Source organism: Drosophila elegans, unplaced genomic scaffold (assembly GCF_018152505.1).
Source record: "Drosophila elegans isolate 14027-0461.03 unplaced genomic scaffold, ASM1815250v1 contig_476, whole genome shotgun sequence".
Lineage (NCBI taxonomy): Eukaryota > Metazoa > Arthropoda > Insecta > Diptera > Drosophilidae > Drosophila > Drosophila elegans.
In genome coordinates, this window is record NW_024545863.1 from 7662613 (window position 1) to 7683953 (window position 21341).

General features: G+C 45.1%; 7 protein-coding genes across 7 annotated transcripts; 3 read left to right on the forward strand and 4 right to left on the reverse strand.

Moving 5' to 3' along the window:
- Positions 1-228: 228 nt before the first annotated feature.
- On the forward strand, positions 229-1202 carry LOC108140767. The gene has a single exon (XM_017263753.1). It carries the CDS (start codon positions 288-290, stop codon positions 1146-1148), a length of 861 nt encoding a protein of 286 aa, XP_017119242.1. The 5' UTR covers positions 229-287; the 3' UTR covers positions 1149-1202.
- LOC108140766 (protein Peter pan) lies at positions 1172-2839 on the reverse strand. The gene is made up of 4 exons (XM_017263752.1): positions 2452-2839; positions 2026-2390; positions 1540-1967; positions 1172-1483 (listed from the first exon to the last, which is right to left on the reverse strand). Exons 1-4 carry the CDS (start codon positions 2779-2781, stop codon positions 1203-1205), a joined length of 1404 nt encoding a protein of 467 aa, XP_017119241.1. The 5' UTR covers positions 2782-2839; the 3' UTR covers positions 1172-1202.
- Positions 2840-2937: 98 nt separating this feature from the next.
- LOC108140755 (ras-related protein Rab-11A) lies at positions 2938-7720 on the reverse strand. Its single transcript, XM_017263736.2, has 5 exons — positions 7649-7720; positions 7269-7463; positions 5089-5210; positions 4066-4414; positions 2938-3821 (listed from the first exon to the last, which is right to left on the reverse strand). The coding sequence occupies exons 2-5, from the start codon at positions 7306-7308 to the stop codon at positions 3688-3690; spliced, it is 645 nt and encodes a 214-aa protein (XP_017119225.1). The 5' UTR covers positions 7309-7463; positions 7649-7720; the 3' UTR covers positions 2938-3687.
- A 337-nt stretch (positions 7721-8057) lies between these two features.
- On the reverse strand, positions 8058-10631 carry LOC108140804 (major facilitator superfamily domain-containing protein 10). The gene is made up of 6 exons (XM_017263803.2): positions 10018-10631; positions 9270-9611; positions 9141-9214; positions 8727-8902; positions 8365-8670; positions 8058-8309 (listed from the first exon to the last, which is right to left on the reverse strand). Exons 1-6 carry the CDS (start codon positions 10447-10449, stop codon positions 8218-8220), a joined length of 1422 nt encoding a protein of 473 aa, XP_017119292.1. The 5' UTR covers positions 10450-10631; the 3' UTR covers positions 8058-8217.
- A 736-nt stretch (positions 10632-11367) lies between these two features.
- On the forward strand, positions 11368-14224 carry LOC108140684 (TBC1 domain family member 22B). The gene is made up of 6 exons (XM_017263631.2): positions 11368-11826; positions 11892-12087; positions 12632-12800; positions 12854-13385; positions 13683-13906; positions 13967-14224. The coding sequence occupies exons 1-6, from the start codon at positions 11457-11459 to the stop codon at positions 14099-14101; spliced, it is 1626 nt and encodes a 541-aa protein (XP_017119120.1). The 5' UTR covers positions 11368-11456; the 3' UTR covers positions 14102-14224.
- Positions 14126-17103, reverse strand: LOC108140683 (exocyst complex component 6). The gene is made up of 3 exons (XM_017263630.1): positions 16949-17103; positions 15801-16891; positions 14126-15742 (listed from the first exon to the last, which is right to left on the reverse strand). The coding sequence occupies exons 1-3, from the start codon at positions 17022-17024 to the stop codon at positions 14636-14638; spliced, it is 2274 nt and encodes a 757-aa protein (XP_017119119.1). The 5' UTR covers positions 17025-17103; the 3' UTR covers positions 14126-14635.
- A 322-nt stretch (positions 17104-17425) lies between these two features.
- Positions 17426-21118, forward strand: LOC108140742. The gene is made up of 6 exons (XM_017263719.2): positions 17426-17685; positions 17752-17935; positions 17987-19331; positions 19552-19756; positions 19818-19990; positions 20057-21118. The coding sequence occupies exons 1-6, from the start codon at positions 17562-17564 to the stop codon at positions 20948-20950; spliced, it is 2925 nt and encodes a 974-aa protein (XP_017119208.1). The 5' UTR covers positions 17426-17561; the 3' UTR covers positions 20951-21118.
- The last annotated feature ends 223 nt before the right edge of the window (positions 21119-21341 follow it).

Genomic DNA, 21341 nt, shown 5'->3' on the forward strand with positions numbered 1-21341 from the left:
AATAAGCTTAAGCTTTCCTGAATTGGCAATTCTCTTATTATATCCGATTTTAAAAATTGTAATTTGATTTTTATAACTGATGACTTTTTTTGAAATCTTTTGAATGGAGACTCAAGATATAGAGATTGCGCGCCATGATTTTAAAAATGTATGTGAGTGAAGTATTTTTCCGCGGTATTTTTTGCTATAGGCACATATTTGGAGGAAAAGTATTAAGATCACCTGGTAACACCGTCCAACACACATTTCCAAGTTCATTAAGTTTTCTTTGTTGTAATTCCTCCAAAATGGACTGGTACGTGGGCACAGAGTGGGAGGACAAGAGCCGAGGTCTGGCCAAGAAGGTACTGGACGTCCAGTTTACCGAAATGGAAAAACCTACGACAGTCAGCACGGTGGAGTTCAGTGTCAACAAGAAGTGCGTCAACTTGGGAGGACGACCTAGCAAGTACTTGTCCAGCGATGAATCCTCAAAGTATCCCCAACTGCACAGCTTGGAAATGGGCACCAGTCTGACCGCAGTGGACTGTTATGTAGAGCTCCTCCTGCAGCAACTTGTTCCCGGCGAAACGGCAGCTTGCAGCATCACAAGCAAAACCGGCGAAATAATTGAGTTTGAGCTAAAGCTGGAGAGGATTGTTAAAAACACGCAAGTGGAGAAGCTGGACGCTGCTCAGATCTACGAGGTGGCACTGCGCCTCAAGGAGAGCGGCGTGGCCACCTTCAAAACGTTCCCGAAATTTGCCTTTGATTACTTTGTGCGGGCCGCCAAGCTGCTGATCACCTACAAACCCTTCAACCAACTGACCAAGAAGGCGAATGGCATCAACGGCCAAGAGGTGGAGACGCTTTTCATCCAGATACAGACCAACTTGGCGGCCTGTCTGCTGCAGGAGAAGCGCTATGAGCACGTCATCTACCACACGCAGTTCGTGGAGACGGAGGAGGGTCCCAGCGAGAAGGGCATCTACCGGCGGGCGCTGGCCTACTACCACATGAAAGAGTTCGCCAAGGCGCAGGCTACGATCGAGCGGTTGCCCAACTACGAGGAGAAGCGAGAGTTCAGCAAGCTGCGCGACAACATAGCGGCCAGCTGGAAGGATAGTAACGCCCATTACAAGGAGGTGGTGCAGCGCATGTTCAGCTAGTTCCCATTGATAACATCTTCATGTCAGTTTATAAAATAGCCTATGTTTAATGTACTACTTTGATTTCCTACTCTTTTTGTGGTCGAACTTGGCCCTCCTGTTCTTGGGGTCAAACTTGTCCTTTCTGTTTTTATGGTCGAACTTGTTATTCCTGTCCTTGCGGTCAAACTTGTCCTTGCGCTCAAACTTATCCTTGCGGTCAAACTTATCACTGCGTTCAAGCTTGTTATCCTTCTTTTCTTTGGGATCCAGCTTAGCCCGCTTGTTCTTGTATTTCATGCCACCGGTCAGGTTGGGTCTCTTGCGAGAGGACTTTTCTTCCATTTTGAAGAGTTCTACAAAGGGAATATTTTTACTTTTGTTATAGTGCAAGAACCATGTGGCACCTCACCTTCATCAGGATCCTCGCCCACTTCCTCTTTGTAGTACTCCGCATCGTCCTCGGGATCGCTGTCATTGCGTCCCTCCGCCGCGCGCTTGGCAGCCCACTTTTCGTCTTTCTTAAGTTTCAGATTGCGAGCACGATTCTCAGCCTGTTCCTTCTTACGTTGCTCCTTCTGCTTTCGCTTCTTTTCCACCAGCTTGCGCGTGGTTTCTTTCTCGTCCTCCGTCTTGACCACATGGTCGTGGTAAAGAACTTCGCCGGTCAGAAGGCCCTCCTCTATTTTGATGAGCTGCAAGGTTAGGCGCGGTCCGATCTCGTGCAGCTTGATGGAGCTCTTGTTGTCCTCCAGGTTGCCCTTGCTTTTGAGCGTTTGCGCCAGGACCACATGCGACTGCTCGTCATCCTCGGCCTCTGATTCGGAGGCATAGCCGTCTCTGGAAGAGATGCAGATAAATTAGTGGATGAAATGGGCATACCGCGGCAGCTCATTACTTTGTCACAAAATCCACCACTTCGTTGCACTTGCCCAGATTGGGTACTGTGCCTTTGACGATCTTCTGGACCGCTCGCTTCAAGCCCACGGGCACCACCTGCACGGAGTAGTGTCGCATCTCGACCAGCTTCGTTTCCGGATTGTACGAGAAGAGGACACAGCGACGGATGGTGCCTATGTTCACCTGGGCCAGGTTGATAGAGGGGAACATGTTTTGGAACGTTGTGGCCATCAGCTTCAGGTGCTTGCCATCGCCACTGAAGTTGTTCATGATGACCAAAGGAGCGTGCTTGAAGTGGTCGTTGTCGATCATCTGCTTCTTGCTCATCGAGATCACATCTCTGGCCAGCGTGAATTGGTGGACCTGTTTGAGGATTTAACACCTGTGTTATGAAATGCGTTTAACTAAGGCGTAAACATACTACCTTGAAAGTCAGGGAGGGACCGCGCGGCAGACGAATCACTTTGAAGGACAGCTGAGTGGAGGCCTTGTTAAAGATGCCCATGTGCGAGACGTGGAAGAAGCTGCTCAGGCTGACAAAGTCCTTGATGCGGTTCATCCGCTTCTCGCGCAGGTTGCTGGCCGTGAAGGGCTCCATGATGCGACGGAAGTCCAGGGTGAGATCCGTGATGTACGGACAGGTCAGGCCGCGGTGGATGACAAAGGAGTGCGGCGCCTCCACAATTTCACTCGGCTCGCTGGCCTTAAAGGCCGCCGTGCGCGTTTTTGGATGCACTTTCTTTTTGCCGCCCATGTTTTTGTGTTTCTTTCTCCACTTTCCTGCCGCACGTGTTAAGAACAGTGTGGTCGCATATGCGGAAAATACCTACCGCGCGAAAACCGGCCCCCTCTGGTCACTCTATTTTCATTTAAATTTGTTTCCCTCCAAACCAACACCCTTCCAACTTTCTTTTATTTAAATTATATTTATTTAATCACACTTAACATAGCAAACACAAATGATGTTTTTTCGTTTCATTTATGCATTTAAAGTTTTACAACTGTTCTTGTTTGATTTCTCTTTATCAGCTAGTTTAAGACAAATTTTATTTTATTTAGTGGCCAATTGTTGAAAATGTAGTAGTGAAAACTGAAGAAGAAAGTCCGCAAAATTGCTTACGCCGAGCTGCAGTGTTGCGAATATGAATTGCGTCATAATCGAATATTTCCGGTTGTTTGTTGTTTTTCTCGAAAATTACAACTATATATTAATGTTGCGAAAAATTAATAATATTAATATTTTTAATATTAGCATATATGTATATTTATATAAATTATAGTTCTACAGCTTAAACTGAATTTGGAGTGTTTAGTTTTGCTTGCTTTCTTTCTTTCAACGGCGATCGATTTATGCGATATTCTTTAAATCTGTATATATAAAACTTCAGTTTAAACCGCAGTTAACTACAGCCGGATGTTGTTTTCGATTCTGTTGCTGCTGTTGGTGGTGGTGGTGTTGATTTGATTTATCAATTTATGCACATATGACAAACTGTGTTTGAATAACACAAAAACATCTTATGCGGTCCATCAGATATTCGCTGCTTCTGATCTTGTAGTTGTTGCTGCTGCTGCTGTTGTTGTAGTTGTAATTGTTGTTGCTTCTGTTTATGTTGCTGTTCTGGCGGTTGCGGGGGATAGCGAAAGTTGCTTGGGGCGGTCACTGACAGCACTGCTTGCGCACATCGGCGGTAACCGTCGGCTTTACATCGATGGGCTCCACATTCGACGGACGAATGACATCGCCTTCCGGCGGATCTCTGATCTGTTTCTGCGACACAATGCGATAGATCTCTGAAAAACGAATAAAAAAATCTATTAGTCAGTCTTCACTTGCAGCGCTTTCTCGTTTCAACTACTAGTGTTTAGTTAGATGACACATTTGTTTGGTTTACAATAACTACAACATAAATGAATGGATTTGAAAACAAGAAAACTTCCCGATAAAATAAAGCGTTTCTTATATGCCACTTAAGGATATGTTAAAAATTAAGGTAATGCTACATCAAGCTGAAGAATCTTCAGATGAAGGACTCACCTGTGAGTATGTTCTGGAATGCCGTTTCAACGTTCGTCGAGTCTAGGGCCGAGGTTTCTATGAAACTCAAGCCGTTGCGCTCGGCAAACAGTTTCGCCTCGTCCGTGGGCACGGATCGCAAATGCCTCAAGTCCGACTTGTTGCCCACCAGCATGATGACGATGTTCTGGTCCGCGTGGTCGCGCAGCTCCCGCAGCCACCGCTCCACGTTCTCGTAGGTCAAATGCTTGGCAATGTCATAAACGAGCAGGGCTCCCACGGCACCGCGATAGTAGGCAGAGGTGATGGCGCGATAACGCTCCTGGCCGGCCGTATCCCAGATTTGCGCTTTAATTGTTTTTCCATCGACCTGTGTTGGGTAGGCAAAATAAGAAACAAAGGAAGAGCATTAGAATAGCGACAGTAATTGGCATAGTAAGACTAGTGGTGCTTTTGCTTTGAAAATCAATATTAAAACTCGACAGAGTGATGTCAGCAGCTAGGTCCAAATGAGAGCTCATGGGGATATTACCAAATGGGACATTTGGGTACCCAATCCTGACTTTAGTTGAATTATTTTAGTTTTAACCGAGTTAAATGACCCATGATACTTTCTTTCTTTTGGTTACTGGAAAACAACTAAGCTTGATATTAACTTACTTCAAATTGCTTGCCAAAATGTTTAAAAGAGCGTATGATTTAAATTTAAAAATAGAAAAATATAAGAATTCAATAAATTGGTTTTATTTTAGTGACATTTTTCGTTTAAGTGGAAATTGTATGATGTCAACATTTAGGTTGCCCTCGCAGGATTGCTCAATAAATTATGCAAGAACACCAATTGGCAATCCTTTATTTAGTGAAATTCTCAGACACTTACTGAAATTGAACGTAAGTTTACCCCCATTTCCTGATAGATGCCATCAATACGCGCCCTCCCTGCAAAACGCACACGCAATTTCTCCGTGACCCACTCAGTGGGTGGTGGTTTGTGTGGCGTTTCCAAACCCCACTCCGCCTTCTACTTTTCCGCCTTGTACTCACCTCTATGCTGCGCGTTGCAAACTCAACGCCAATCGTCGACTTGGACTCCAAATTAAATTCATTGCGCGTGAAACGTGAGAGCAAGTTACTTTTACCAACACCCGAGTCACCGATAAGGACAACTGCAAAGGATTAGAGAGCATTAGTGACGCTGGCGACATTGGCATTGGATAATCGAAAGATCCCAAGTTGCATAATATATGTGGGTGTGTGTTTAAGCCAGCGGTTTGTGTTTTACGGAAGGCCAGGAGTGTGACTTGTAGCCCGCCTAGGTCATGTCCTCCTTTTGCTGCTGGCGCGGCGCCCCAAGGTCAGCAAGTACATAAAACCGCTATGCTCGGGGGATTTCAGCCCATAGGCCATGGAAACAAATATTTTATGATTGTGGGAGTTGACGTTCGGGAGTTCGTGTTATTGTACTTTATAGTCGATAGAGTAAACATTTATTAAACAATTGAGTGGGGGTGGTTTGAGCTTGCTCTTTAAGCTTAGGCTCTTAGAAAATACTTGGTTCATTTATTCAGTATCACTGGAAAACCAGCCTTTTACTTTAAAGAAAGCAAATTGTTTTTATTTTTTGTCTACAAAATTATCTTTTATTTTTTTGCTAGAATCTATCAAGCTTATATCATGTGTGAATTCTTCTGCATTTAAAAAGCACAATTTGACACTTTTTTCGGATATTATTGACTTTATTCGAAATAAAATAACAATAACTCATCAAACACCTTTTTGCAATATCAATCTCTCCGTAGCTGCACAGAAAAAAAAAGTAGCTCAAAATAAATCGGAATGCCCCAATGAATATAAAAGATCCACCTTTCATATTAATCAAAACAACAATAACAATAGGTAAATAAATATTAAGATGATCACGTAAAGCGTTTGCCTTAGTAAACCGTTCTTAGTTACAATTTTTAAAGTTGTAATTTTTAAATTTTAGTTTCAGAATTAAACAAATTAATGATGTAACCAATCAAATTATTCATAATATCGCATAAATTTTCTCTCTGTGTGGACAGCTGAGAACAGCCTGGTTACACTTATCAGCGAGAGCGCTGAGTCACTCCGTTTGCTACTCTCTATCTCTTCGTTTCTAACGATCTTCAAAAGAAATGGCTTAGTTAAGCGGATGTGACGAGAAATTAAAAGGGGAGTAATCGACGGTTATTACTTACTAGGGGAATGGCTCGAACAACCCGAATATACAGCCCACTTTGGTTATGTGATTATGTGCTTATCGTCGAGTGGAATTCTTCAACAATTGTTGGCAGGTTCCGTGAGTCATACATTTTTAATATCGTTTGTGTGAAATGTGAGGCCTAATCATGCATATCGTATCGTCTGTTTTTGTACTTTTTTTGGATACTTGACCCAAAAACGGAACGGATAAGGGTTTAAATATTTGACAAAATATGCCAGTTCTAAATTATTATTAATGGCATTCAACAGTTGCTCAGCTGTGATTGTAGTTTTTCAAGCGCAATACGAATATATATATGGCGTAGTAGCAAACAAAGGAGAACTGCGAATTGAACAGAAAAGATTCTTTGTAAAATGGGACAAATGGTTACCCCCCATGATGATTTTGTTCCACTGTGCCACAAACTTTTAATTGGGAGCGGGAGCGTTGCTCTCTCACTAAAAGAAGTTGCAAAAATTCAATGCAAAAGCCAGCTGTGCAGAAATCATAAGAAATCTAATCAATTACGGAATATGAGTGGGTGGCTAAGCAATGAAAAAACTACTTTTAAAAAGCGATTAGAAATATGATTTGCCTTTGCTTTCGTTTGCAACGTGGCGAGAGCAACGGTATCGTAATGACAAAACAGACAGTTAACGGCAAAGTACGCGTACTTCAATCCGGAAGAGAGAGAGCTCCAAAGAGAGAGAGCGGGAGAGCACATAAAGGGCATCCAACTGCAGCAGCAAAAACAACAACAACCAACTCGGGGGGCGTACTTCTTGGACTTATTTTGGGAATTAATCACACAAACACACAGAAACACACACACGGGGACATGAACTTTGGGCTCTTGTAGTGCACTTTTTGTTATTCTCCAATTAGTTTCAATTAGTGCAATTGAGAGAGGAGCGAGCCTGGAAATGCTGCTCCTCCTTCTTCGCCCCTTCCACGATCTTCGACTTCGACCACCGGCTAGTGTCATGTTTATAATTACCTTTGAACAGATAATCGTACTCGTCTTCTCTTGCACCCATTTTCCTGAATTTGTTTTGCTATCGCTCTCTGGATTGGTATCCTTGGCTAATCCAGCTCCGTCCTTTTCTATATGCGGGTGCTAAACGAAATCCAATAATCTGCGCGCCGCCGATTTCTTTAATGCGTTTTGTCGTAGGCTCTCACACACTTTACACTTTTATTTGCAGTTGTAGTTGTAAAGAAAAAGAAAAATGTATATCAGTATTTTGGTGGTCAAATCGATTGGGTTTTCAGCTCGGCAGCGTGAAAATCTTTGGCCAGAAACTGTCCGGCAACTGGTGCGGTATTAGTTTGGCAATTGAAGCTGCATCAGCGCATTTATTTGTAATTTTTTCTTACACAAAACTTAGTCACTCCCAATATTAATCGAAGTGAAGTTGGCTGCGGCTTGTAGGTTGAGGTGTCATCGATAACATCGACGTTTGGCAGGTATCATCGATGTTTATCCATCTCTAACTGCGGAGGAAGTCTTCGCTACCGGCGGAGGGTATATGTCTGCGCTAGTCCGGAGTAAGTATTCGCTAACTGTGGAGGGTGTATTCACTAGCTATCGATAACCAGGAATAATTAAACGTCACGTAACGTAATTCCCGCCATGCTTTAGGGCTGCCAACTGGACGCGTAAAAGCTAAGTTTAGCGGGAAAAGCAAATATACAACTATTATAACAGTTCAAACATTTAGAAGTAGCCGACCCGAAGTAGCAGCATTGGGCTGGTTACTTTGACCAAAGTTAATTAAAAAAATTATCCCAGTAAATAAAACCCCCTTTTATTTTGAGTACAAAATATAAAATGGTATGTTTGTTTTAATATAAAATACTTGTATAAAACAATAAATTAAGTATAATGTGCAGCTAATACTTGCGTTGATCTCTTAAGTGGTTAATGTACTTTGTTCTTATTGCACTTAAATGCGGGCGCGCTGCAAGGCCAAGGCTGGATAAATGAGCAGGAGACCGCCAGAAATATAGGTTATCCTCGAGCCCACGCACCAGAAAGCTATAGGGATTAGAGAGTTTAGAGGGTGTAAAATCGAAAAAACATCTCCCATTACCAATGCAGCCCACAACGGGACCCAAAGCACGAGCCAGGGCTCCCAGGGAGCGGAATATGCCTAAGACGGAACCTTTCTGGTCATCGTTGCCATACTTGGACACGAGTGTGGTCAGGCAGGTGACCGCAAAGGCGGTGGAGATTGCAAATAGGGTCATGCCGGCGTAGAGCATCCGACTGCCCTCGGCCAGTCCAACTAATACGAAGGCGGGCACAATCAGGTACAGACTAAAGATGGCATAACTCTTGATCTTGGCCTCGGGTAGACGACGAACAACTGAACCCTGCAGCAAAGTCATAATGACACCTGCAAAATAATTTTCAATTAAATATAGTTTTGAAAACATCACAATATTTCCATACCCGTCGTCAAAAACATCCTGGCCTGATCCATCGAAGTGTAGCCAAATTTATGGTACATCAAAAAGGTGACGGTGAACTCCAGGCCGGAATACAGAAAGAGGTATAGGAAGTATATCAGGCCCACGGATCGCAAGGCCTCGATATCTTTCTTGGGCACATTTTTGATAGCAGCAAATCTGGCAATACAAGTATTACATTGAAATATGATTTGGCAATCCACGCATAATCATAGATAGCTGGACACTATTCCTCGGAACTTCTTTTAATCAGAAGCATTACCGGCGTTTGTCAACTGATAGGTTTATCAAATAAACGTGAGTACCGGCACGATAATGTCTATCAAACCAGTCCGGTAATTCCGGTTCGAACTCACTACAGTTGCACGACGAACTGCTAATTAAAACAATGAATTACCTAAATATGGCCGAGAAGTTGAGCAACTGCAGGCCATATGAAAGCGCGGATGAGATCTCCTTAACACGTTTCTCCTGCGAAAAGGTCAAACAATGAATTATGGTCTGTGGATAATTACTTTAGTCAAACCTTGGGCAAAGTCTCGCGCAGGCAGCAGCCCAACACCAATAGATCTCCGATAGCCAGACCAAAAGCCAGCAGCGACGGCAACACAAACCAGGCGCCTCCACTTTTATCCGAGAAAATGGCGAAGAGAGCTCCAATCATGGGACCAACAATAAATCCCAGCGAGAAAGCCACGCCCACCAGGGCCATGCCCCGCCCCCGGGTCTTGACACTGGACACATCCGTGATGACGGACATGCACAGCGATATGTTTCCCTTGCTAATGCCTCCCACAAAGCGAGCCAAAACGAACAGGGCAAAGTTGCTGGAGCAGGCCCAGATCAGATAGGATAGCGCTATGCCAGACTGGGAAGGGGAAAAGATTTCCAATGTATATAGTTCACAAAAATATTTTTTACAAAATTCTTATTTAAATTTCCCTTCAAACTAATCGTCGTCGTAGAATGACTTGTTAAAAATTTAATTAAATAAAAAAAACATAAAGTAGGCGGAATATTGATTTTGGGTATGATAACAAAGGAGCTTGAAATATTTTATCTTTTGCCGGAAATACTCTTTTACTTATGGCTTATCTAAAAATTTCTTGAATTGGGCTGCTGTTTAAGATAAACACAAAATTCTGAAGAAGAAAGGTGACTGCTGTTTCAGATATGTAGATACAAATTCAGCATAAAATACGAATAAATGTAGTGACTTAAATTGGAAGGCAGTAAGTCACTGATTAAACCACTCAAAAACATTGATTTCTTACCGCACAAACCATCAGGACAGGTTTCCGGCCATAGTAATCCGAGAGTCCTCCGACGATTGGACTGGCCACGAACTGCAGGAAGCTGAACATTGAGCCGAGGAAGCCTCCAAAGAGCACCGATATATAACGCTCCGGAGCACCGAGGAGCTGCTGGAACCATCGCACCCGATCCGTGAGCACAGCATAAAGCCCGGAACTATCGTTCTGGCGGTAATACTCCAGCAGCGAGGGCAGCAGCGGCAGAATAATGGTGAAGGCCAGCAAATCGAAGAGTAGTGACACGAAGATGATGTATATCATTGGGTCACTCTTCTCCGGTTTTCCGTTCTTAGATCCTTCCTTTTCCAGCTTATTGTTATTGTTGGGATTGCTGGGTTGACCATCCGTCTCCACGGCACTTGTACCATTGTGGCGACTCCGTAGGGTGGCCATGTCTGCTGATTCCGAGTTTGGGTGTTTGCTTATGCCGTGATTGCGTGCGTGTACGGGTATTACTGCAGCATAACTGTATCGACGGAACCACAACTCCACCGACAACTTTTGGCCCCTCAAGAAGTGCTCCAAAAACCGCCACACAAAGTGAAAGTTGAAAAAGCAACAGCTGATGGCAGGCGGTCTACTACGTTCAGACAAGCATTTAAACCTGTTGCTTGAACGTGCAATAGAATATGAAGATTTACATTTGTGCAATCAAAAAAGCTTTTTGGAAAATGTAAAGTCCAAAAAATAAATAAAAATAAAATTGAAAATTTCTTTCAAACAATTGGCGCAAATATATGGAACAAATAGGTTATACCACAAGATATTTCGGCTTAAACAATTTTTACAAATTTACAGCTTATATTCGCAAGCTCGATTCCTATTACAAATTTGTCCCCCAATGGCTTAAGTTTGGAAGATACAAAAACTTTATTTGTTGCACCATTCTAGATGTTTGTTTTCAAAAGTTTTTGGGATTTTTTTTAAATAGAAGTAAAAATGAAAAATAAAATGTTCCCGACCACATATGTTACCGACCAAAAACTCTATAAGACTATTAGAGTCTTTGGTAGAACAATCCCTCAAGTGTACATATATTGAAGAAAAAACATTTGTTTTTGTAATTTAACAATGTCGTTGATAGTTTTTGTGGTGATTATCTGCAAAGAAAATGTACTTATATCTTTTGCCCTATACATTGCGGAAAGTGGTCAACTAAATAAGAGACATTGAAAACCGATATATTAAGTTTTGTTCATTTAGAGGGTCCTTTTTGCAGCAGTCACGGAATAGGCAAGTTTGTCACTACTTAGATCACTCCGTGTTGGCATCACTGCTAAAAATCGTCGTGCGGCGACAGCGGCTTTAGCTGCAACGGTCACACTGTTTGTAGATGCAAAATAATGACGCTGACATACATCACATCGAATCGGACCTATTTATATTTTATTTCTTTATAAATGGATCAGCAATCAGCAGCAACGAGCCAAACAGCAGACTCCACAGCAGCAGAAATCGCAATCGCAGCCGGATCAGCACCAGGACCCGGAGCAAGTGCCGCAGGACCAACGCCCGGCGCAAACTCTTCGACCTTTTGGAAAAACAGCGGACGACGGGTGCCCGGAAGGCCCAGTCCCAAGCGCGAGCTCGAAAAGTCGGCAGGAGTTGGGGTAGCGGTCGGACGAGGCGCTGCCCCCGGAACTGGCATGGTGTCCACCTTCACCGAGTATCAAAAGTCGGTCAGCGATGCCTGGGACATGGGCGACGACGAGTTCTGCATCATCAGCAGCACGGAGGCGGCTGCAGCGGTGGCAGCCGGTGCCGGCGGTGGTAATGCTTCTGCCACCAGGACTCCTTAACGCCAATGTTTACATCACCGGTTTGATTTCCCACAGATGCCACTCGCTTTTCGCGGCAAGTGTCCCAGACGGCGGCGCTCAATGTGATCGAGACGCACTCGCGGAGCAACCAGAACCACCACGCACCCCGGCCAGCCAACGAATGTGGCACGGACTCGATCCAGGCCAGCAGGAGCTCGGCGGACGACGGCAAGGAAGACCGCAGATCGCTGCCGGACAGCAACGAGAACAGGTGAGCGGCGCCAACGCAACTGGGAAGTCAAAAAGAAAGTTGAACCCAGTGCCCGCAGTTGTTCAAACAAGCCAGGGGTGGAGCAGGTGCCAACCAGGGTTAATCAGTGGTATAAGCGGAGGAGTGCTTTTCTTCTATATTGCTTCAATCAATTGGTTCTATTTTAAAGTAAAAGCTAGTACCACAAATTTTCTCAGTTCTCAGTTACATTTAAAATATTTTAAATAGTTATTGTTATATACTTATAAAAAACAAAACGAATTTTAACGTTACGTTAAAATTACAAATTTTAACTTAAGCTAAACCATTTTTTAGAAGACCAGGAATTAATAATAACCATACTTGAATTATTTTTCACTAAGGTGTTCCCAGCTTTGTAGTGTCTTTTCCCATGTTTTAACAAGTGTTTGCTTGGTAGCCGCTCTTAAAGCATTTCACTTCCTTAACTGATAGCCACTCCCCGCAGAGCCATGTCAGCAGAGGCAAAGCGAAGACCGCAAGCAGGCAAGACCCCTTCGGCTAGTAATCGAGGTTGCATTTTCAGATCGCGCTTGAGAAACTACCCGGGCAGACCCCAGCTGCAGAAGATTAGCTCGAACTGCCAGGACAGCGAGTACGAGACAAAAATTGAGAAGTTTCAGGTGGTGTTAGACTTGCCACAACTGGATTTGGTGGCTCTCAAGAAGATTAGCTGGTCAGGCGTACCGAGGAAGGTAAGAATCACCAGAGTAACCGGAGCCGATGCCTAATACAACTCCATGTTTAGATGCGCGCTGTCAGCTGGCGACTCCTTTCGAAATATCTTCCTCCTTCGAGCGAGCGGCGGATGGCGGTGCTTGAGAGCAAGAGGCAGGGCTACCAGGACCTCAGACACAACTACTTTCGAGTTGATAGCCAGGACGAGACGCAGCAGGACACCTACCGCCAGATCCACATTGACGTGCCACGCATGAATCCGCAGATACCACTCTTCCAGCAGCAGCTCGTTCAGGAAATGTTCGAGCGGATACTGTTCATCTGGGCCATCCGCCATCCTGCCTCCGGCTACGTGCAGGGCATCAACGACCTGGTCACGCCCTTCTTCATCGTCTTTCTGCAGGAGGCCCTGACGCCGAACACGGATCTGGAGAAGTACGACATGGCCACGCTGCCCGAGGAGACGCGCAACATCATCGAGGCGGACTCCTTTTGGTGCCTCTCAAAGTTTCTCGACTGCATCCAGGATAACTACATCTTTGCCCAGCTGGGCATACAGGAGAAGGTTAACCAACTCAAGGATCTGATACAACGCATTGACGGTGAGTAGGAATGTTTTGCTTTTGGCAGAAGATAAGCTTAATTAAGAGTAATCAAGTATAGATAGAGATATGTATGTTGATGGACTTAAGATAAGATAAGTGGAAACGACTAAAGGCAAGAAAAAGCTTAAAGGTAAACCTCCCGTTTAAAATTTGTTCTAGTGTTAATTTATATGTGCCATATGACATATACTAACAGCATTATGACCGCAACTGATAGGATTAATTACTATGTACAATTACCCTTCAACCTATAAGTGCCGAATGATAATACAAATATTTAATTCCCATTTTTAGTGAACCTACACCGTCATCTACAGGCGCATGGCGTCGACTACTTGCAATTCTCATTTCGCTGGATGAACAATCTGCTGACACGCGAGCTGCCGCTGCATTGCACCATCCGACTGTGGGACACATATCTGGCGGAGTCCGACGGCTTTGCCCTGTTCCATTTGTACGTTTGCGCGGCTTTTCTTCTGCACTGGAAGGAGCAGCTAATGCAACAGAATGATTTCCAGGTAATTCGCTGATAAGGCTCAATCAAGCGTCTACTGATCAATGATAATTCCCGCCAACAGGGTCTCATGTTGCTGCTACAAAATCTGCCAACGCACAACTGGTCCGATCGCCAAATCAACGTTCTGTTAGCCGAGGCATTCCGCCTTAAGTTTACGTACGCAGATGCGCCCAAGCATCTGGAGACGAAGAGTTGACAAAAGCAACACAAACAACGCATATACGTAACTTAGATGTTAGTTTAATACGATTTGCGGAATATACCTACACGATACACGTACGCTACATACATTTAATAATTATATACAATTTGTTATTTAGCCGTTCCTCTCCATTTGTTTTCATTTTTTTGTCGTTTTCGTTTTGTATTTATCAACAATCCGTACGTAGGCAACCGCTAAAGCTCTGCGCTTTTTGTACATACGAATCAAAATTCAAAATACAATTTTACACGTTCAACGGGTCGAGCAGTTTCAATTGAAATTTGTCTTTTATAAAAACAAATCGGATCAAAAGTGAATGCGAACTAAATACTTTTTCCATGTGAAAACTCAAATTAGCCTAAATAATAAAGTTGAAAAGCTATAAAGTGGAGGATTATACAAATATAACTTGAGTTAGCAAAGAAAATCGATCAGTGGATGTAAATTGAACTCATGCAGCACATTTTTAGCTGTAGGAATAATAAAGTTCTTTGCTTAAAGCTCTGACTAACTAACCGCCTTCTTATCCTAACTCTGTCTATCGGCGATGTGCTTCAGCTGTTTTAGCACCGTCTCCAGTAACTTCTTCTTGTCGTTTTTTCGCACCAGCGAGAAAATTGGCTTCTTATCCGCCTCGCGGATCTTCTCCAGTATCACAATGATGGACTGCGGTTGCACTAGGTGGTAGCGGTTCTCCTGCTTTCCATAGTCGTGGAAATACGTGCTCCACTCCTCGAGGATTAGCAGGTCCAGCAGTTGTCGGTTACGCAGAAAGTACTTGCTCAGCTCCCCTTCCTTTAGGCCAGGAACTGGCTCCGAAGCCGCAAAGAACTCGCACTGCATCAAATCGAGGTTGATTTGTGTTAGCGCTCCGGTGGAAATCTGTTTCACATCCTCGTCGTACATAATTGAGTAGATCTTTTCCGCAATGTGCTCGAAGGTGCGGCGGCAGGCCGCCTGGGCGATGTGAGGCAGCTTGAAGGCGAAGTTGTCGAAGGTGCTCTTTAGGTACGAGATCATGTCCGTAATGAAGGCGGAGGCAATGCCCGGCGGTTCCACCAGTAGCCAATCATAGGCGCTCAGCTCGAAGAACTCGTCGATTTTGGAGCAGATGCGCAAGCCCACCTGCTTCTCGGCATCCTGCCGGGCCACATGGAACATGGCCGATGGTGTCTGTGACACACTCCTCTCCGTGTTGGTCATGTGACAGACGAACTCGTCCAAAAACGGACCCGCCTTCTCCAAGTACTGCGTGTCGATAATGATTTGAATGAGCTGCGTCAGCGTAATGCTTGGCTGGCGAAACACTACCGAAAGGCAGCCGCTGAAACTCCTAGTCAGCAGCAGGTTGGCCGCCTTGCGTACCATGGCAGCCACCTCGTTAGGAGAAAGGGTCAACTCCTCGGCAAACTTCATGCAGGCGTACATAAATTCTTTGGCCTGGTGATAGACCTCGGGCACCATGCGCGAAAAGGGGAACTTCTTGGGAAACGGAGCATTCTCCAGCTGTTCCGAGTGGAAGGGGAACCGCTCTATGATGCCCTCGTATTCCTCCACATTCTGCACAACCATGGGCAGGAACTGCTCCTTGTCGAGGATTTCACGAAAAACATGCACCCAGCGTTGCAATAAAACCTGGCATAAATAAATTATGGTGTTATCAAGTATTTCGAACAAAGCACAGTGTTTTTACCTCATTATAATGATCCCGCATGTTGTGCAGCAATTCCCAGAGGATGCTCACTGTGTAACCGTAGCACTTGAAGGTGTTGATGGACAGCATAATCAGGTTCTTGATGCGCAGCAGTATATTGGGATCGGTGCAAGACGAAGAGCTCATGCTGATCTCGTTGACAAACTTGGTCAGCGAGGTCGACCACAGATCCTCCAGATAGCTGCTGGTCACCACATCGCCAGCCGTGTTCTTCACGTGATCCTCAACCACAAAGAAGCCAACGATGGCGCAAATGTAGGTCTTGTAGGCCTCCAAATTGTCGTGCATGTTGGGCGGCGGCTGGAGCACAAGTTTGGCCTGATCTCGACGCTGCTGGCGGTAGTCCTTCTCAAAGTATTCGCGCTGCCCCAGCACCATGTAGATGTGTAGGCAGCGGTAGATCGGCGAGAAGTCTATTAGGTCCTGGGCACTGACATTGGCGCCATCATCATCCCCTCCGTTCACCTGTTGCATGTGCTCGGCAATAATGGCGTTGATGTCCCGCTTTTGGAGCTGCTTGGTGTGCGTGATGGCCAGTTCGCCAATGCGCGGCGAGAACTTCCTGATGTTCTCCAGAAACTCCCGGAAATCCGAGGCTGAGGAGCGACGTATGTTCTCCTTAATGATGGGTATCTGTATCTGCATCTGGGTGGCAAAGCGGTAGTTGTGCGTCTTTAACCGCAACAAATGCTCCGTCTCAAGGGTTTCTAGAGTCCTTAGAGCCTGGTAGTACTGCTTATTTTTGGCCTGCTGCGTGAACTTTATGTAGCACTCCAGCGCAGGCAGACAAGACTTCAGTGCCTCAATGGCGCTGGCCAGATTGGATTCAATTTGGCGGGCCCGCACCAAGTCATTGCCCTGCTGGATCAGGGAGGCACTAATCTGGCGGAGCGAGGTGTCCAACGAGTGCACCTCGTCGTGTAGTTGCTTCGCTTGGGTGCGCACTTGCAGCAGCTCCTGTATGGAATCGATGAAGCCCTGGTAGTACAGGTTACATATCCGTTCGATCTCCTTGTCATGACTCCGAATCCGCTGCTCCAGCTGCTCTCCAATCTGCTTGGTGTTGTTTCCTGTCGGGAGAAAATCAAATGAAATGGGCGTAAACAAAGTTGAAAAGCGACAGTTACCTTCTAGTATCGAACGGAATGTGGGCCCCCAGTAGTCATCCACCGCCTCTATGTCTTGCACGGTCACCTTGGACATCTTGTTCCCTCTGTTCGCCTACTTTTCTAGCGAATTTGATGAATGAATAACAAATTCTTATTCCCCTAGTGTTGATAGTGTTGGTAACTGTCTAAGACGCAGAGTGACCGTGTAACATTTACCATTTGTATGATTTTCATTTACAAATTCCTCCACTTCTCAACACTGATAAGTTTTTAACAACTCATTCCGCGCCGTTTTTCAAATTCATATATTAGCGAAAAATAATATGATAATAATAATTAATGATTCCAAAACTATTTCAAAGGTGCAATGCTTTTGGGCTTTTGCGCTCAAATCCTCTCAAAAAATTCATGCAAAAATACAGATGTGTATCACATACCGTGACTTTATCCGCGGCTACAATTTGCACACCTGGCAACTCTATCTATTGCGCACGGTCACTCTGAATACAAAACAAGTCTTTTCGGCATGATAAGAAGCTGCAATCAAACGATTTCATTATTCAGAGGTACAATTGCAAGCTTCAAAACTATGCCATAGAAGGAATCATCAGAAAGTCAGTCTACCAGCAAGATGCAAAAGCAAGAGGAGGTGCTGTCGCGCCTACGCCCGATACTCGACATATTTTTGCGCGAGAATTTTTCCACGACCAACAATGTTTACTTTGAGAAGCTCCTCACGCACTTGCAGGCCAAGGGTAAGTAGACAAATCGGAGTGGGCGTGCTATCTTCCAATCACCGATCGACTTGTATCTCTTCGCAGAGAATGTGTTTGTGCTGCAGGCCCCATTTGTGGTGGACTGGGTGGACAGGTGCATCACAGCGTTGACGGAGGACTTCAACAGAATCCACCCGAAGGTGGTGTCTTTTATGTTGAATCTGACCAGCTATCTGGCGCACAACGAATGGATGATTGTGCGCCTAAGGGAGCTCGATATAGTTAATAGGTAAGTGGCCTAAGCAAAAGAAACGCCGGGCTTATCCGCTTATCATTTCAGAGCTGTTAAACTGCTGCAGGGTGATCACAACTTAAGTCCTTCGATTAAGCTGGGCGGGATTCGTCTGATGAAGTCCGTCACCGATTACAGCATGGGTCTAGCATTTCTGCGTATGCATCGAATCTGGACGCTGCTCATCCAGTATTCGAACAACGATCACACTCTGTATGTGGTGCGAGAGGCTCGACAGGTTCTTTACAATATGCTGTACAAGTTCTGCGACAAGCTGCACGACAAGGCTGTTACGCTGGAGATCCTCATCGAGATCATGCAGCCGCTTCACGACAATCTATACAAGAACACCGCCGGCGAGGAGCGCATCCACATCAAGGTGGACGACAACGAATTGCTGCACAAGATCTCGGCCACGTTGGACCTGCTCTCCTACATTCTGCAGCAGACACTGGTGCTTGAGGAGCGTACCAGTCTGATAGCCCTGCTCAAGGAGTATCATGACTTCGAGATAACCATTTGGAAGCTGATCGATATGACTCACAACCCGTACTTTATTGAGAAGATCTTCACCACGCTGAGCAGCTACAACTTCGCCCTGCTGATGCACGAAAAGCTGCTAAATCCTGACGCTACCGAGCCGCCGGAGGAGTTCACCGAGTTTGGGCTGTCGTTCTTCAATCTCATGAAATTCTTCATCACCCGCAAAGACGGTATGAGCTTTGTGAAGTTGGCTGAGCTGAATCACGTGCTATGGAAGAAACTGGGAGCTCGGGCGCCCAAGGAGATCGTAATCCAGCAGGAGCGCGTGTCGTTCGAAAACCAGTTAATATGCTTTCACATGTTGCCTCTGCTTTTCTCCATGAAGTATGCTCAGAAGATCGCCGACGAGGAGAACAAGGTCGAGCTTTTCGACGCCTATGTCGTCAAATTGTTGGAGATCTCCTGCGAGCAGACCCTTCGACTCTGCTACACCATGCGGGATACCTTTTTTACCGCCGACGGAATGACGGCGGAGTTGGTGACCGCCGGGCTGGCGAATAAATGCATACATAGCCTGCTGGCTCTGGAGAATGTTCTCGATCGGGAGCAAGCAGTTACTGTGTGCCAAGCTCTGCTCTACGTCCTCCGCGAAGCTGTGGCCATGAGTGTCATCACGAACAACACGCAGGATGACTGCCACAGCGTGAGCAGCGCGGGTAGCTCGTACCTGGAATTGTATCCGCGGGGCACCGAGAAGGTCGTCAACGATCCCCAGGTGCTGCACTCCGTCATGGTGGGTTTGCGCACCCTAATCGAACGCTTCAAGATCACTTGGAAGGAGTCGGTGGAGACAATTGGCCTGGTGAATTGTCTGGCCTTTGTCCTGGAGAACACGAACATGGACTCCAGGGTAAGTATCATCAACTGCCTTCATTAAATGGATAATAAATTCAATATGCCTCTTTCGTGTTTTCAGACATTTTTAAAAGAAAATTTTATTATTTTTTTACTTTTACACAGAATTGTCTGTTAATACTTATATACAAATTAATTTTTACTCCAAAAAATAATTGTGTTCTAGAAAGCTAATAACAAATTGGATTTCCAATGTTAATTTTTCATTTTTTCAGTGTACTGTCCAAGCACTGAAGCTCGTCCAGTTGGCTGTGGAACACTTCCTTTCTCCCAACATGGCTCTGCTGGTTGACAACCTGCAGGGTTCTGCTTTGGTTTGCCTGGGTCCCATCATCGTTAAGCGGATGCACGACACAATGTGGGAGGTGCGGGACACAACGCTCGAACTCACCACCTCCATAGCCAGTATCTCCCGCATCAGTAAGCATATTATTACTATTTAAGTACTGTCGATCTTTAATGATCCCTTGCTTTTCTTCAGAGTTTCCCGCCTTTCAACGTTTTCTGATTGACGCAAAAATACCCCCTATAGTCTACGAAATGGCCAAGAATGATTCGGAAGTCTATGTGCGAGCCTCCGCCTTTAAATGCCTTTCGCAAATGGTTTCCATAAATCTCTTGTGGGAAAACTGTCTTAGCCAACTCGATCTTGTGGTGAGTAGGCCGATTTCGATGTCTAAGTCTTGCTACAGGTCTTAAATATAAACTTCATCTCCACAGGACCATCTTATGTATGTGATGTATCGGGAGACCGATGATATTGTGCGCGCCGAAGCCGTAGTTACGCTGATGAAGATCTACGAGCACCGCAAGATCCATAACAAGTATAAGAACACGCTCTTCTCAACCCTAAACTATTGTGTGGTCGGGGATCATCACGCAGAGGTAAAGATGAATGCACTAAATTTTTGGCGCCGGGAGTTTTACCGTCAGTTCAGCAACCAGGGCATGATTGATGGCTCCTTTCCTACGGTAACCTTTTCCAAGGAACAGAAAAAGATTGTCACGCTGACGGAGAAGGAAATCCAGACTAGCATTGCCAAAGTATTTGGGGAGGTTCAACAGTACGGATATTTTGGCATTCTACTCAAGAGCCTGCGGGAAGAGACTTCGATGGAGGTACTGGAGCTCCTCATTACCGGCGTCAGGATAATGAGAGAAAAGTTTGAGCGCCACAAAGGCATAATGGATGAGATTGAAATGAGATCGCCGCTCTCTCACAGCGATAGCTCAACATTCAGTTTTCCGGCCGAACCGCAGGCATCGCCAATTCCCCAGCAAGCACCGGTTAACCCCAGCGAAGCAGACGAGATCATTGAGTCCATACTAAACTCGCAGGATGCCCAGCTTCTGGAAAAGGCGTTTGAAACCCAAATGCAGATAAATGAGGAGGCGGAAAAGGTGGAGAAACGGCACATCGATGAGTTCTACTACAAGCAGTTCGCGATGCCGTTGCGACAGTTCTTCGAGGAGCTGAAGACCATTGACCTTGACCAATTGGTCAAGCAGCACCAGGAGTGGTTCGAGTGCAAGGAAAACTTCACCTCCCTGCTGGATGATATCCTCGGAGCGTTAAAGCGCGATGATGAGAATATGATATCGGACTGTTACTAATCCCGGGGCTTAGCCGATTTCAAGTCCTTAACCGCTTTGTGAAGTAAGCTAAAAGTGTTTTTCCTGAAATAGAAAATATTTTTTATAACTTTTTAAGTGTTGCACACGAAATGAGATTTTATTGCGCCTCGGCAGACAAATAATAAAATAAACGTAAAAGCAGTATAAGATAGGCCCACTAATGGGTTATCTTTTCTTTTATTTTTCAAATGTTTGCCGCTATTTTTAAAGCGCTTATACTTTTTCTAATACAATGGCTGGTCACACCATTCCGGTAGAGTTTGTTTTGGTTTTTCTGTTAGGGGTGGTACATGCTGACAGCGATGACAGAGGGCTCCATATCGATACTTCCCTAGGAACTGCAAGCAATGCAACTGTGGATTGCTGGACT